Raw genomic sequence first — 16,374 nt, 5'->3', positions numbered from 1 at the left:
GGATCCACAGGCCTACCAGCTGCCCTCCGGGCACACCACTACCAGCCAGGGTGGCCAATGTCTTTTTTAGCCATGCTCCTGTGTCCTTCAGAGCAGCCCCGACACACAAGAAATGCAGGATGGCGATGCTTTCCCAGGGTTAGGGACAGACCGCCATCAAGGAGGTGTCTGCTAAAAAGTGTTGATAGCTAACAATGACCCCACAAATGCCCCGATTGGTGCAATTTAATGAGGAGCTGGAAATGGAAAACTGGCCTGCTCTGAAAAGAAGAGATATCCACACACTGAGCAACCACTTCCTCTATGCAGAAGCCACAGGTCGCTTGGGTCTGATTCCATTCCTCTCCTTGGACTGCTTTTCCGAAAAGAGAAGTTGACTCATTCCCCTGGTTCGGTATTCTCTGGCCATCAGAGCACATGCAAGACCTGCGAGAATCTGCCTCTGCACATGAGAAGAAGCTACAAGGTGGCGTTTGTGAGCAGGGCACCTTCTGGCTGTGTTCATTTCTTCTAAGCACTGCCTTACAACGGCCAGCTTAACTGAGGCCGCTTGACAGAACCAAAAACTGCCCTCCCCCACCCTCCAGTCCAGGAAAGCATGGAGGAAGTTTCCCTTCGGCACTGAATTAATAGCCGTAAACCCCACTTGGCATTGTTGGAAGTGAAGGACTTTGCTCTGGCTCTTGTCTCAGTGACATAGGAGGAGACTAGTGAGTCAGAGGGCTAGAGGGCCAAGACATTGGTCATCCCTTCTCTACTGCTCTGACACTGTCCCTTTGGAATGTAGATTGCTAATCTTAAGGACACTTCCTTCCTTCCAGCCACTTCCTTCCTCTCCCCCCCTTCTCTTCCTGTCCCTTCTACCTTGCAACATGCAAGCTCTCCTCTCCCTGCTCCATGTGTGCAGAGATGCAGAATCCATCTGCATCCAGCTAGCTAGATTAGAGATCCTAACTCTTCACTTTCCTATCTAGAATGGAGTCTCTAATAAATGCCATATATATTGATTTGAAACTATGAACTGGTTCCAAGTTACTTTACTCTCAGCATACATGCATGCCTAACCAAATTCCGCTGTGTTGTACCTCTGTGCACTCTGCTATAATGAGAAAGGGACTCTCTTACCAGAGAGAATTCCCAACAGGCATAAGCATCTGCTCAACACATTTCGCTGAACTACAGGCCCCAGATATGAAGTGTACAAGCAGCATGCTTTGGTAGGCAGACAAGAAACCGGCCAGTTTCAGACCAGAGTTCAGGCTATCTCATTTTGGCTCCAGCTCTACAAAGGCGGGAAATGGGAACCTGAGGCTGACGCCTTGACAAAACTGCCGCCACCACGTGATCAGTTGTGATGTTGTGCAATGTCAGCAATTGTGCTGCCTGGCAACTCACCCTCCATGCACTCACACTCCTCCTTGGTCTTGGAGGCCCAACTGAAGATGAGGAAGTTGGAGATGCTGGCCCCAGCCATGATGCCACACGGTGTCCATGTGGGTGCATCCAGGCAAGAATCCACAAGGCGAGGTGTTGCCAACCTGTGAGACTCCAGAATGCAACTGCAGACTGCAAGTGAACTGAAACTCCCATCATCCCCAGCCACAATCAACTGAAGCTGGGGGTGATGGGAGTTGTAGTCTAGCAACATCTGGAGTCCCTCAGGTTGGGAACCCCTGCACTAGGCACCTGCTGGGTCAGCCTTTGAGCTTCATTGCAGGATGAAGGTTCCCCACCTCTCTCTTTCTCAACTGACTTAATGAAATGGGAAAGAAAGTTTACTCAGAATACTGAGTCCCATTAGCTCTGCCCAGCTGGTTGCCTGTAAGCTGCCCTTTGAGTCTATGAACATTCCACTCCATGGAGTTACATTGGGGCAGTTTGGGGTGAATTGCCCCATTTGGATTTTTTTCCTTCAGACGTTTGTGAAACCAACTGATCTGCTGGTAATTCTGAGTCCACCTTGCCCACAGGTGTTGTGTTACACCTCCATAAGGCACATTCCATCTCTTTCAGAAATAGATATGAGATGCAGCTACTGAAATGATATTTCTGTGCCCCAGAGGGCTAATCAAAGCTTGAGGGGCAATTTTAGATCAAGAAAAGGGCACTAGGGAAAAGATCCAAGAGTCATTGCCTTAGAGGCAAAGTGTGTTGTCAAGTCGGTGTTGACTCCTGGTGCCCACAGGGCCCTGTGGTTGTCTTTGGTAGAAAACAGGAGGAGTTTACCATTGCCTCCTCCCATGCAGTATGAGATTATGCCTTTCAACACCTTCCTATATCGCTGCTGCCCGATATAGATACCAGTGGGGATTCGAACCGGCAACCTCATGCTTGCTAGGCAAGTCATTTCCCATTAAGAAAGGGAAACTGCTGCCAGCCAGAGCTGAGTGATGCTGGGCGAGACAGAATGTTGGTGTGTCTGCCAATCTACTCTCTAGTTTGAAATCCCAATTGGGGGTGGAGTATAGATATAATTTGCTTAAACTGATTGTAAATAGGTGACTTTTCCTTCTGTTTTGGCACACATAGCACATGTGATGCTTCCATTGGAGGTCTCAATATGGCTAATACTCCACATAAAAAAGTATATGGCATGTGCACAGATGTGTCTTTTCTCATGCCACTGATAGCCTGCCCTTCCTTCAGAATGGCATACATGGTTCTGCCTCTCCACTTTTATTCCAACTTCAGTCCTGTGAGGTGGGTGAGGATGAGAGAGAGAGAGTATCTGGCCGAAGGTCACCCAGGGAGCGTTAAGGCCGAGTCGAGAAGGATTTGAACCTAGGTCTCCCCAGGTCTCATCCAATACTTGAACTACTCCACTGCTCGGACTCTCAGTTGTGTGAGGTATTGGCTGCAGGAGAACAAGGAGATGGAAATCCTGCTTTTCAGCAGGGAAACGGAGTCGTGGGTTGGCTACACATTCTCAAGATTGGCTGGCATAAACTTTTTTAAAAGTTGAATCTTGCTTCATCATAGGGGCCCCTGAAAACTGCTCTCACCTAAGTCCCAGCAAAAGCTAGAGAAGGAGGCCCCACTCGCTCCGGTTTGCCCTCAGCCCCACCCTGCGCCCGGGACGGCTCTGCTGCAAGCTCTGCACTGCTTTTCAGGGCTTCTCAAGGTCACCGTTGGGACCTTTTCTAGGTAGAGATGGCAGACTTCGTCCCTGCTGGGTCCCTGGATTCAAAGGCGGGAAGAAAGGCGTGAGGAGGAGGACCTCTGTTGCGCTCTGGCTCTCAAGGAAGACAGAGGCTGGGGAGCCAACCTCCTCCCCACTTTCAAGAGCTCCAGGACCTCTCTGGGGCCTGCCTTTGAGAGCCATGACTGCACAAACCCTTATAGGGTGTCCAAAGGGACACTAGTGAACAAAAAAGAGCCACCCCGCTCGCTAAAAACAGGAATCTATATTAATATAAATCCCAAATATAAATATATTGAGAGTCTGGAATCACAATCTATATAAGCCCTCTAAAAAAGATTGGTAATGCATGGTCATTAAAGTAATCCAAGTAAACAGTGTATACTGTAAATCCAAACAGGAGAGAGAGAGAGAGAGCGAGAGAGAGAGAGATATGAAAACCATTAACCAAGGACAGAGGCCACCACTGCCAGGACTCCTGCCGGAGCCAGAGGAGGAAGGGGGAGCCCACTGGGGCGAATCCTGGACTGCAAGAGATTCACGGGAGGTTGCCGCCACCACCCACTTTGGTTTGGAGTGGGGCAAACCCCTCTTTCCACAGAAGATTCCTGGGGGAGGTGAAAGGGTTTGGCACCAGCCTCCCCGCAAAGGCTGAGCAGTCCTAGGCCTCCAAAGGCAGACCCAGAATGGAGAGAGCAGCACATTCCAGTGACAAGGACTTGTTATGATCCGCGTTAAAGGAAAAGGCATGCAAGAAGAAGAACCATGGGCAGAGAGGGATCTGCCCTGAAGTTAGGCAACAACCCAGATCCCAGCAATGCAGAAGAGAAAAGTGCAAGTCCCTTGACGCCTCTAGCTGAACTGCTGCTCCCAACTGGCTGCCCCCTGGCTGCAGCCTTCCCATCTGCCCAGCAGCTCCCAGCCTGGGGCTTCCTCAGGGCCCTCCTAGGAGGGACAGACCGACCCAGCCCAGCAGGCTTCCTTCTCCAGGACTAGGTGGCTGAGCCCTTGTTCCCTTGGCGATGAACTCCCCAGGCTTTTTCCCTTTAGAGGAAAGGCGCACCCTCCCAGCAGTGGCTCTAGTGAGGTCTGGTCCTCCCCAGAAGCCTGACTCTCACTACAGTCACAAATACAGAGAGAAAGAGCTGGATGCATATAAAATAGGTGGGAAAGGGATGCTGAAACGGGAGCCCTCCTGAGCATCAAAAGAGATAGCAACTGTCTATATCAGACGAATGAAGGATTCTGTATCCCACGTAGATGTGGCGCAGCGCAAGGAGGCGCTCTGGCAATCCAGCGTCCTGGGCCAGATACATTTCGACCGACACCGTCTTCGTCAACTGGCGTTAAATCATGTGGTAAATCATGAGCCTTGTCTTCCCATTTCAAGATTCAGCTTTGAGTCTACTTCAAAACAGACCTAGGGCTGTGAAAATCCTCTCTCTCAGCCTGGAGGTGGCATATAGCCATCAAGGCCAGGCTAGGTCCATCTCCAACTTCCCTTGGGTGGGCAAGATAACTGAGAGGGTGGTGGGGAAGATACCGATTATCTAGATCCATTTCAAACTGGCTTTAGAACAGGCTGCAGGGTGGAGACAACCTTGGTCGGCCTGATGGATGATCTCGACCAGGCAATGGACAGAGGGCGTGTGACTCTGTTGGTTCTTTTGGACTTTCTTTTGGCAGCATTCGATACTATCAGCCAGGGTATCCTTCTGGATGGTCTGGGGGATTTGGGAATAAGTGGCACTGCTTTGCAGGGGTTCCGTTCCGATCTCTCCAGTAGATTCCAGATGGTGTCTCTTGGAGATAGATGCTCTCTGAAATGAGATCTATTATAGGGTGTCCCTCAGGGCTCCATCCTATCCCCAATGCTTTTTAACATCTATATGAGATCGCTGGTTGAGATCATCAGGAGATTTGGAGCAGAGTGTTATCAATATGCTGATGACACCCAAATCTATTTCTCCATGACATTATCATCAGGAAATGGCATACCCGCACTAAATGCCTGCCTACAGGCAGTAATGGACTGCATGAGGGATAATAAATTGAAGTTGAATCCAAGCAAGATGGAGGTACTCATGGTAAGGGATCCTACTTTGAGAGACATGATAGATCTTCCTGTTCTGGATGGGGTTACACGCCCCCTGAAGGATCAGGCACATAGCTTGAGAGTCCTTCATGAGCCAGGCCTCACTCTGGTTTCTCAGGTTGAGGCTATGGTGAACACTTTCTATCAATTTTGGTTGATATGACAGCTGCATCCATTCTTTAAAGATAGTGATCACAGAAATCTGGCACACTCTCTAGTAACCTCTAGGCTTGATTACTGCAATGCGCTCTGCATGGGGCTGCATTGTTATGTCGTTCAGAAATTTATTTTGGTTCAAAATGCAGTGGCTAGATTGGTCTCTGGGGTGGCTTGGAGAGAATATATTATGCCTGCTTTCAAGTAATGGCATTGGTCACCAATAGATTTCTGGGCCAAATTCAAAGTGATGGTGATTACCTTTCAAGCCCTAAATGGCTTATTACCGGGTTACCTAGGAGAGCGCCTTCTTCTGCATGACCCCCCACTGCAAATTGAGATCATCAAGCGAGGTCCATCTCCATATACCACCGGCTCGTCTGGGGGTGACTTGGGAGTAGACCTTCTCTGTAGTGGCTCCTAGGCTGTGGAATGTGCTCCCTACAGACATTTGTGGTTTAACATCTTTGCTAGCTTTAAAAAAAGCCCTTAAGACACATTTTTCCAGCCATGCTTTGAGTATATAGCACACACAGGGAGGCTTTTTCAAGACTTGGGCTATGGCAAAGTGTAAGGAGGCCTGATCAAAACTGGGACTATGGCAAAGTGTTATTTTTACATTTATAGCCTGCTCTTTCTCTGAAGACCTCAGAATGGTGTACATCAGGGATTCTCAACGTTGGGTCCCCAGATGTTATTGGACTTCAGCTCCCATAATCCCCAGCCCCAGTGGCCTTTGGTTGGGGATTATGGGAGTTGAAGTTCAATAATATCTGGGGACCCAACGTTGAGAATCCCTGGTGTACATCATGTTTCTCCTCACAACCATCCTGTGAAATAGGTTAGGCTGCAAGACTGAGTCAAAGTCACCCAGTGAGTTTCATGACTGAATGAAGATTTGAATTTAGGTCTCCCTCATTATAGTCCAGCACTCTATACACTTTGCCCCTGTCGTCATCCTAATTCAGATTAGCCTCCCCCATCTATTATTTACTTTGGGGGGCAAGTTCCCATCAATGCCATTATAAGCTCCCTGCCCAGGTAAATAGGACATGTGAGGTGATCTGGATTGGATCCACAGTGGGGACAAAGAACCCTCTGTCATAGTTCCAATCTGGGTCAAGACACACCCACCCACCATTGCAGAGTACATAAGAAAACTGAGACATGAAGGCTCACACCACTCCTTAAAATAACAGTAGTTGGAGGCTAAGTGAAGAAGCAATGAATTGGCCAGAAATATAGGCACTTCTTAGGAACAATCATGGTTTATATCCTAAGCTGTTTCATAAGCTTCTGTTTGTACCAAGTATAGTGAGTCTTTCTTGTGGATACCCTCTTCCCTCTGCAGTCCCATTATCCCCTAAAAATCTACTCCTAAGAGGGACCCTCCAGAACAGAATGACATGCAGCACACAAGGGACTGCAACAGGGAGAAGACTGATGAAAACCTGCCCTCTTCTGCCAACAGAAGTGTGCTTCATTTGCAGATCAGAAATCTGTGACCACTGTGCCCCCTGTGTGTTCTGTTTATCCTGAGTGTGATCTGAACATCCTGTGCAGCCCTCACGGAAAGATTCCTGGAGGGAGGAAAAACTGAACCCTTTCCAGTCTGTTTCAATCTCTGCAGGGCTACCTCCGCATCTATATCCCTGTGGAGAATGTTGACCAGTAAACCTTACTCAACTGATTACTCAAATGTGCATGCATAAAACAATGGTTCAGAAGGGGAAAGTGTATTTTGTTAGATGGAACATAGGAAACTGCCATATACTGAGTCAGACCATTGGTCTATCTAGTTCAGTATTGTCTTCACAGACTGGCAACGGCTTCTCCAAGGTTGCAGGCAAGAATCTCTCTCAGCCCTATCTTGGAAAAGTCAGGGAGGGGACTTGAAACCTTTTGCTCTTCCCAGTGCAGCTCCATCCCCTGTGGGAAATATCTTACAGTGCTCACACTTCTAGTCTCCCATTCAGATGCAACCAGGACAGAGCCTGCTTAGCTATGGGGACAAGTCATGCTTGCTACCACAAGACCAGTTCTCCTCTGATGATGTAAGCATGTATTATGACAGACCATGGCTGACATGGTAGAGCGAGCGAGCAGTAGGCCAGTGTAAGAAGAGCTGTAGGTCCTGTGTCCCTGTGGTGACAGTGCGCTGTGCAGCCAAGTGGGCACAGAGGAGTGAGGTTTCTCTCCCCTCTCCAAAAGCCCTCTACACTTTCATGAATATGTTCCTGAAGCTCACAGTCTTTTCCTGAAAGTCAACACAGGAAAGGGCTTTGAGGAAGGGGAGGTAAGTTGAAGTCACTGCCCTCTGTCCCTCCAAGTCCAATTGGCTGTGCAACTAGCTGTTGTCAAAGGGATGCTTAGAGGCACAGCCCTTCTTAAGCCAACCTACTGCTGCACATCATTTATTATTTTGCATTTTATATCTCACCCTCCAAGAAGCCCAGAGCGGTGTACTACATACTTAGGTTTCTCCTCACAACAACCCTGTGACGTAGGTTAGGCTGAGAGAGAAGTGACTGGCCCAGAGTCACCCAGCAAGTCTCATGGCTGAATGGGGATTTGAACTTGAGTCTCCCTGGCCCTAGTCTAGCACTCCAGCCACTACACCACGCTGGCTCCCATAATCTCATGTCAACCATAATCTCAGAAGACACATTTCTGCTTGTATGAGAGAGAAAGAATGTCACTTAAAACTATTGTGGTTTATGGCCAAAGCTTACTTACGTAACATTTAAGATGATGCTTGCCATCTTCATTTTTTGTAGTACTTGTTTTAATAAAATAATAAAATAAAAATCTGCAGCCTGGTTAGGCCTAATTTTTTTTTAGTAAAACCAAACTATATTAAATCAATTAATCAAATTAAATATTGCTGCTTTAGTTGTAAGCAAAGGGATTTTTATTATTGCAGGAGAGATTTTTGTGTTTAAACAACGGTGCTTCATCTATGTATCTTTGTGAAGATGGCAGTGTCGAGATTAGATATTAAAGAAAAAAGAGGTTTCTGATCTGTTATTATTTCAGTTTGCTCAGTTTCTGAGAACACTTCTTTGCATTTTTTAAACTATGTAGGTGTAATGAATGCCTTTGGTCACAGTGTGTTCCTGTTCACCCAAATAAAATGTAAGAGCAGCTGTCCTGTACAATGTAAAATTAGTACCATCTGAGCTGATTAATGTGTAACTCTTCCACCTTAGTTCCGGTTGTTTACTGCTGCATGAACTCAAACCACAATATAATTGTAAATGTATGACCAAGGGAAGAGCTACATATTCTTTTATTGCATTAGTGGTGGGCAGGTGAGCAGGGTGAATGCTGCAAAAAAGATCTACCACTATTTACAGAGAGCTTTACATTTTGTAGTAATTGTTTGAAGTCTATTAGTTGGGGTTGTTGTTGTTTTTGTAATATGAATCCATGGAGATCTAGAAGACAACATGAAAACCAGATTCCATTTTAGAAGCTTTCAAGAGGTTTCCACAATACTGATCACTCCATGTATTTTAGCCTACAAAGGACTTGGCAATTCCAATTTGTTGCAGTCCAAAAAACCAACAAAACTTGAGTTGATTGAACATCTGATGGCTGTCATACCTGGTTGGTGGGCAATATTTGATTTGGTGGGTCACTAGTTATGGAGAACTGTTTTTGAATAGCTGCTCACACATTACATTTTTAGGTGTCTGTCTAAAAAAGCAAATTCAATTTGGCAAGTATGTATTTGAAAACACGTGTATCATACTGGTTATAGATCTAGGACTGGATGCAGCTCTTCATTGAAGACAGGAAATCATCAGACTTAAGACACCATCAGTTCCTGGAAACTGTGGCTGACATCCTGGCTAATGAAGGAGGCAAACTTTGATGGAGTGCAGGGATACACTGGGAAGGAACCCATGCATAACTGCCCCTGTCCTCCTGCATGCACACTGTTACAGCAGAGCCCTTCACGTTTGGAGCACTCCCCACCCTCTGGAAGGGCTCTGCAAGATCAGAAATACATTGCTAACCCTCAATGGTAACATTTCCAATCTTGCAGAACCCTTCTGGAGCACAAGGAGAGCTCTGGCACAAGAGCATGCATGCAGGGGGGCTGAAGGAGTTGCACAAGGGCTCCCAGCACATCCCCACTTTGTGTCAAAGCATTAGTCAGGATGTCAGTCTGTGTCTTAAGTCACATCTTAATTTGGAACCTATTTTTACCATTAAAAACAATGTTAGCAATGGTGACAACCCTACACCCCCCCACCTCTGGTGTGTCAGTCATAGACATGCAGCAAAGGAAGAAGTTTACCGTGCTTAATGGCAAATTAATGAATCCATGCAACACAGAGATACAAAATCGTGTTTCCATCAGCTCTTGGATACTTTGCAGAGCACCATTATTGTCTGTACACTGCAATCTTTTATCCATTCATGCTCATAATATTGCAAGGTAGATGGGCACACTGCTAACAGAAGCCTCAACAAGGCCTTTTCTTTGCACACTAAATGGCAGTTGGTGTGGACCGTGAGACTGGATAATGCAGCTAAGCTGTCTTCTATTTAGCATAATGAACATATGACTTTTTTGATGGTCAGGTGTTTTTATTGGCCAAGGATGCTTTCACTTCTTCTTACTTCACAAGTTGCATAGGAATTTGTGAAGGAAGAGGAGTCTGTGATGCAGTCATATGGCCCCGCTTCTCTACAGGAGCCTCCCATGACTCAATCAACTGACCTACAGAAGCATCATGTAAGTAGTGGTTTGGATGGGATCTGGGAGCAGGGCAGGAGAAGAGCTATCGAAGGGGGGATTTCTGTATGACAACCATCTTGGGCTAGGGAGGAGTTCCAGTCCTGGGCTGGCAGCTGTTAAGACTTAATGAGGTAATCAGGCTCCATTATGAGCTCCCCTTTCTGGCAAACCAGGAGGTGGGGCTCGTAGCCAACTGAAGGGGTAAGCATTACAGGTAGTACATGTAGTACATAATCACAGTACAAAACAAGCCATGACAGAGCAAACATTCAAAATAAGAAAACTTCTGGGTGCCACTTTTAAAATATATAAATTTTATTGGGATACAAAAGATATAAATAAATGCCAAACAATATTGAACCAAGTATAGTGCAGGTCTCTGCAGCACAAACAGAAGCTTCCAAAGCAGCAAGAGAATTCCAGCCACTGGTCCGGGCTGATTTCACAGAGCAGCGCTTAAAGGCAAAAGCTGGTAGAGGAGGCATGAAAGTGCAACATGATACTATAGATTACAACAGCAGCCAAAGAGAAAGTGCTTATCCTGTGCATTGCTACTGCCAATTCAAATGGAAGTGTAAAATTCCACAGCAAGTTTGAAACCTGGCTGGCCAGCCCCAACATGCAAGGATTTATAGCAGTTTCCCCAACAGGTTAATTCAGACATTTTTTTTGTTTAAAGTCACATAAAGTCATGATTGTAGCCTAAATCCGTAGGCAATCTGCAGCATGATATACAGTAATGGCAAATCAATCTCTCTCATGCACACAAACACAGTCTGTCCACATCAATGGCCAGCCCAATCTACTTGCTGGTACAAACAGGGCTATTGGGCTCAACCCTCTATCTGAAAATTCTTCAAAAGTGACAATGAACATTACAAACTTGAATCAGTTTTATAACAGTTCATCTTTCAAGATGCCACCCCCCCCCGCACCGCCCCAGAATAATGAGAATTAGGGATGTGCACGAACCGGTTTGGAGGCCCTTTTTACGTGTCTCCGAACCAGTTCAAACCCTGGCCGCTCGAAGGTTTGATGGCCGGGGGGGGGATGGCTTTAAGGGCTGGGGTGGGTGTACTTACCCCACCCCCGCAGCGTTTCCCCTGCTGGCATGCGAGTCCCTAAAAGCCCGTCGGGGAAGCAGCGTACCTCTCTGCCACCCCGTGCCGATGTTTACCAGATGTAACCAGAAGTAGGAGCTGCGACTGCATGCGTTGCACACACGCACGCATCCAACGTGTGCATGCGACGCATACAGTCATAGCTCCTACTTCTGGTTACATCTGGTAAACACTGGCATGTGGCAGCAGGGAGGTACACTGCCACCCCGATGGGCTTTTAGGGACTCGCACACCGGCAGGGGAAATACAGTGGGAAGGGGGGTTAAGTGACCCCCCCCGCCTTAAAGCTACCCCCGCCACCGTCAAACCAGCCCCCACCAGTTCTGTGCACATCCCTAATGAGAATTACAGTTTGGCAAGGGTGTGGAGAATTGTTCCTGGCTCCACCTTCAGAACTACAGTTCCCAGAGTTTGCTGGAGAAAGAAAATGACTGTTAAACCATTTTAAGTGTAGATATGCCAAAGATTCAACTGGCTGAAAGCAAGTAGGAAGATCATTTATCTTTGAGACAGAAGACATTTCAGGTAACCCAAGAACCTTGTCAAGCTATATGCGAAATCAATTATCATATTCCAAAGTTGTTGATATTCTGTTAGGGACAGGGCCAAAAAAATACCAAACTCAAAATAAGAATAAGGTTCTTTGATGGCTGGCACAGCTGGAGAGAGAAGTGAAGGAAGTCTGTCCTCCATGAAAACAAAAATATCCTTCTGAACTAGCAAGAAGTGTTTTTGTTTTTAACTCTGTAGACCCTGGTTACACATTTTATAGACCAAAGAGGCACAGGGCAGTCAGCAAGGAATACAGCCAATGCAGCTCTGCCAAGTTTTCAGCTTTCGAGGATAAACCAAATATACATGAAGACACAAGGCAGGACCATAGTCCAGTGAGACAGTGAGAGGGAGGAACACACATATCCGTTCATCTTAGTTCCACACAAGCACACAATGGGAACATCTCATTGAAGGCAATTACAGCTCAACAGGCAGCATTTTCTGAGTGAGAAAACAGTCATTTAAAGCAAAATACAGGAATTATTTTTTATAATGAAGGAGGACATTTTTTATTTTGCCCATTAGAAGACATTGATAAAATTGCATTGCTTTGGAAAGAAATGGCAGGTGAATATTTGCTACTAGTGCTCAGGGATTTTGATTGCATTAAGAATCTTAACCAAACAGGTCTTGGATCTCAGTGGCTCTGTGGGCTGAGCATCTGCTTTGCTACAGTTCATTCTTCGGTGCACACCTTGTACAACTCCTCCTGGAGCATTCCCAGATGGAGCTTTTAGCTCGCATCTCCATCGGAATGGAGGGTGTGTGCATGCACGTATCGGCCAGATTTATCCGTAAGTCAGCACAACATATCAAAGGCCACTCCATACACAATTCAGGTTTTCCCCTGTGTATTGCAGCCTAGCCAGATTTATGTCTGGGGTAAAAAAAATCCACTTTTGTGTTGGAGTATCCGATATGCCCCAAACTTGCAGTAAACCCACAGTAATGCCTGCTGTCTGGAAAGGCTCCTGTAGATTACTATCAAGTGTTGAGGTCTGTGTTTCCAAAGATCATCAGCAGCTTAATAACTTTTGCTATCTTGAACTGCTCTTCTTCTGTTCCCAATTCTGAACTTTCATTGCTATCCAGGCATGATGGCATATTAATAGAAGTCCAGAATTTGGGCAGGGCGGGGTGGGGGAGAGCAGCTCCAGATAGCAAAAGTTATTCAGCTGTTTATGTCCTTTGAAAACACAGACCACAACACCTCACGGCAATCTACAGGAGGAGTTGTACAAGGGGCTCACTGAAGAGTGAACTGTAACTAAGCAGTTATTCAGCTCATGGAGTCACCGAGATGCAGAAAAGACCCCTTGGGTCAAGAAACCCCATTTCTTATTGGAACAGCTCATTTGCAGGCAGCCATGGACAACAAAGAATTAGTTTGCTTTAGTACTGGTATCAACTTCCTTTGCCAAACAAACATGCACTTTTTCTTCCATTTTTATTTTATTTTTCAAACAAAAAGCAGTATTAAAATTATTTCAAACCAGTACCTATCCCAAATACTTTTTGATGTCACATCAGCCACTGTGTTATGCATGATGTAAGAAGCAAGAAAGTGTCTTCCTTTTTGGAGCAAGTTCAAAAGAAACATTCATAGAGTCAGAACTGCAGAGCTGGAAGGGAACATGGAGGTCCTCCATTCCAGCCCCCTGCTCAGTGTAGCAATCTGCTACAGCATCCCTGACAGATGGCTGTCCAGCTTCCCTTATACATCTTCCATTCAAGACATAAGTCATAGGAACACAGGAAGCTGCCATATACTGAGTCAGACTATTGGTCCATCTAGCTCAGTATTGTCTTCACAGACTGGCAGCAGGTTCTCCAAGGTAGCAGGGAGGAATCTTTCTCAGCCCCATCTTGGAGAAGCCAAGGAGGGAACTTGAAACCTTCTGCTCTTCCCAGAGCAGCTCCATCCCCTAAGGGGAATATCTTACAGTGCTCACACTTCTAGTCTCCCATTCATATGCAACCAGAGCAGACCCTGCTTAGCTTTGGGGACACGCCATGCTTGCTACCACAAGACCAGCTCTTCTCTCCAAACCTTCCAAGTCCAAGAAGGTTGCATTTCACACAAGCAAAAATGGGCCAGGAACTGTTATTTTAAAAAATCTCTCAAAAGGAACACACATATTCAAAATTTTAGAAGAAAGAAGTTGTTCACTGAATGAAACAGAGAATCTTTTGTATGGCTTTTCAAAGTAGCATGGCAAGTCAGGGATCTCCCCTAACCCAGCCACATTCCAGTCACCTCTTTAATTTCCATGACTGCAGGAGGAGATGCACTGGCAGAGGTCACACATTAGATTTTCAAGCAGAGGAGACACACTGGTAAGGGTCACACTTAGAACTGTGTCCTCTTCAACCAGTGAAATTCTACTTCTCATTGGAGAACATAATCCTATAGTTAATACCTTTATCAGATACAGAGCAACAAGCAAGAACAGACACCCACCAACCTTGCTGAAAAATTGGACCAGAGTTGCAAGACATCTGAGACTTCTCTTGTCACAGAGGCACAGATTATCAGCAGAGCAAGTATCAAGGATGCAGCCAGCCAGACATCCGAGGCAAATGGGTAGAAAAGCTCCATTAATGTGAGCCCAGCAGCAGGGATTCTTAGTCACAGTGTTGTTCAGCTGCTCTGGGAGTAAGAACACTTGAGCCTTCTCTCCTAGACAGCCTCGCTCTCAGGATTCTTTGCATTTACAGTGATGAAATTGGCATCACATTCTTCCTTGTTCTCTTCCTGGAATGCACAGAGTTCTCCACCTTGGAATACAGCATTCTCTGTGGTCTCCTATATTGCCTTCAGGTCAATAACACCCTTCTGGGTAAGCACACAAATGTTTTAACTGCTAGTTTCTCATTCATATTTTGCTCTCTGGATTATCCTATACATTTTTTCCTCAGATGATAGCACAGGGGGAGGAACAGGCGGAGGTCTCGGAGCACCCTGTCTGTCATTCACATGCCAGTTTGCTATCAAAGCTGGAGAGCCCAATGGCAAAGGCCTGAAGCGCACACAGGGGGTAATTAAAGTCCAAAGTGAATACATCTTCTGCTACACGGCCAAACTGCATCACAATGTAGTCAGCTACAAAGAAGGAGAGGGGAAAAGAATCTAGCTGCATTATATAGACACAGTTAAGAATGGAAACACCAAAAACTAGAACCATCCAATTTATCCATGGCATGTATGTTAATCTATCACCTGTTGTCCTTTGCACACATCTTAGTTGGGATAGCAATTCTGTGTTGTTTTTTCTTGTTTACATTTTTCAGTCTCCATACACCCAGACCCTGAGGCCTCTTCCAACCAAAGGCCATTCTCTTGCATCTTCAGCGGCAGGCAGGCCCCATATTTCACTCTTTCCAAATCACTATTCCTAAATTGTTCAAGACCCAAAAGGTCGAGTGGGAGCTCAGTGGGAGCTCACCCCCCACCCCACCCGCCACCATTTAGTTCAGGGCTTTCAAGCATAAAACTGAACAATCTGATCAAGTCAGCAATACTCCATACAAATGACTAAAACATCTTAAAGGGCTAGGAAGCTGGTGGCCCACACTCTAAACCGCCCTGAGCCATTTCGGAAGGGCGGTATAAAAATCAATCAATCAATCAATCAATCAATCAAATAAATATAAATATAAAAATATAAAAATATAAAAATATAAAAATATAAAAATATAAAAATATAAAAATATAAAAATAAATATATATATATATATATATATATATATATATATATATTCTTAACAGGGCAAAGGGACTAGCATACCAAAGGCTGATACTACATGCCTTAGTGTGGCACAGCGCATGGAGACCTCATTGGATCTACTACCAACTCTGAAAAATCTGGGACGGAAGAGAAGGAATCACCATCCCTCCCCACTCCATTGTGGAAAGCTGACTCTGTCTGGCATGGATGGTCTACTCCACCTTCTCCTCATATGGTATTGAGAGTGCCAACTGCTGATGGATGTGCTGAAGGCCCTGCTGATGGATGTTGCTGTCCCCCTCCAAATTTAGGGGACCTGCCCATGTGGCCACCTGTGTGAGATCAAGAGTCTTATTGCCCAGTTAAGAAAGGGGAAGATGCCAGGGGAGAACTTTATCCCTCCAGAGCTTATAAACAACAACTTAGAGTGGTGGGCCACAGTCCTGGCCTCGCTCTTTATCTTTATTGATTCACATGGTCGTATCCCCAAGGATTGACAATCATAGTCCCAATATTCAAAAAGGGTATAAAAGATGACCCTGCTAGTTATAGGCCCATCAGTTCAACACAATCAGCAAGCTTTATGCAAGACATCTGCACTGGAAACTCAGGCACAGGCTAGGACAAAAAATCTTATCGCAGGAGCAAACCGGCTTTAGGGAGGGCAGATCAACGATCTGCCAATGCCTGGTTCTTCAGCACCTTATTGAAAAATATTCTACTAATAATACTACTTCTCTCTATGCAGCTTTCATAGACTTCAAGGCTGCATTTGACTCCATCTCCCGAATCAAATTATGGGGAAAGTTGGAATCCTCCCCAATCAACCA

General features: G+C 45.8%; 1 protein-coding gene across 2 annotated transcripts in view; it reads right to left on the bottom strand.

Moving 5' to 3' along the window:
- Positions 1-11,463: 11,463 nt before the first annotated feature.
- The window catches only part of TULP3 (TUB like protein 3), a 36,575-nt gene continuing 31,664 nt past the window's right edge, over positions 11,464-16,374 (bottom strand). For both annotated transcript variants that reach the window (XM_053257702.1, XM_053257703.1), the window contains exon 11: positions 11,464-14,919. In XM_053257702.1, coding sequence (XP_053113677.1) covers positions 14,786-14,919 — 134 coding nt within the window. In that variant the 3' untranslated portion in view covers positions 11,464-14,785. The remainder of the gene's footprint in view (positions 14,920-16,374) is intronic.

The sequence above is a fragment of the Hemicordylus capensis genome, chromosome 5, assembly GCF_027244095.1.
Source record: "Hemicordylus capensis ecotype Gifberg chromosome 5, rHemCap1.1.pri, whole genome shotgun sequence".
NCBI lineage: Eukaryota > Metazoa > Chordata > Lepidosauria > Squamata > Cordylidae > Hemicordylus > Hemicordylus capensis.
The sequence above is the reverse complement of the archived record's forward strand: the minus strand, read 5'-3'. Positions and strand labels throughout refer to the sequence as shown.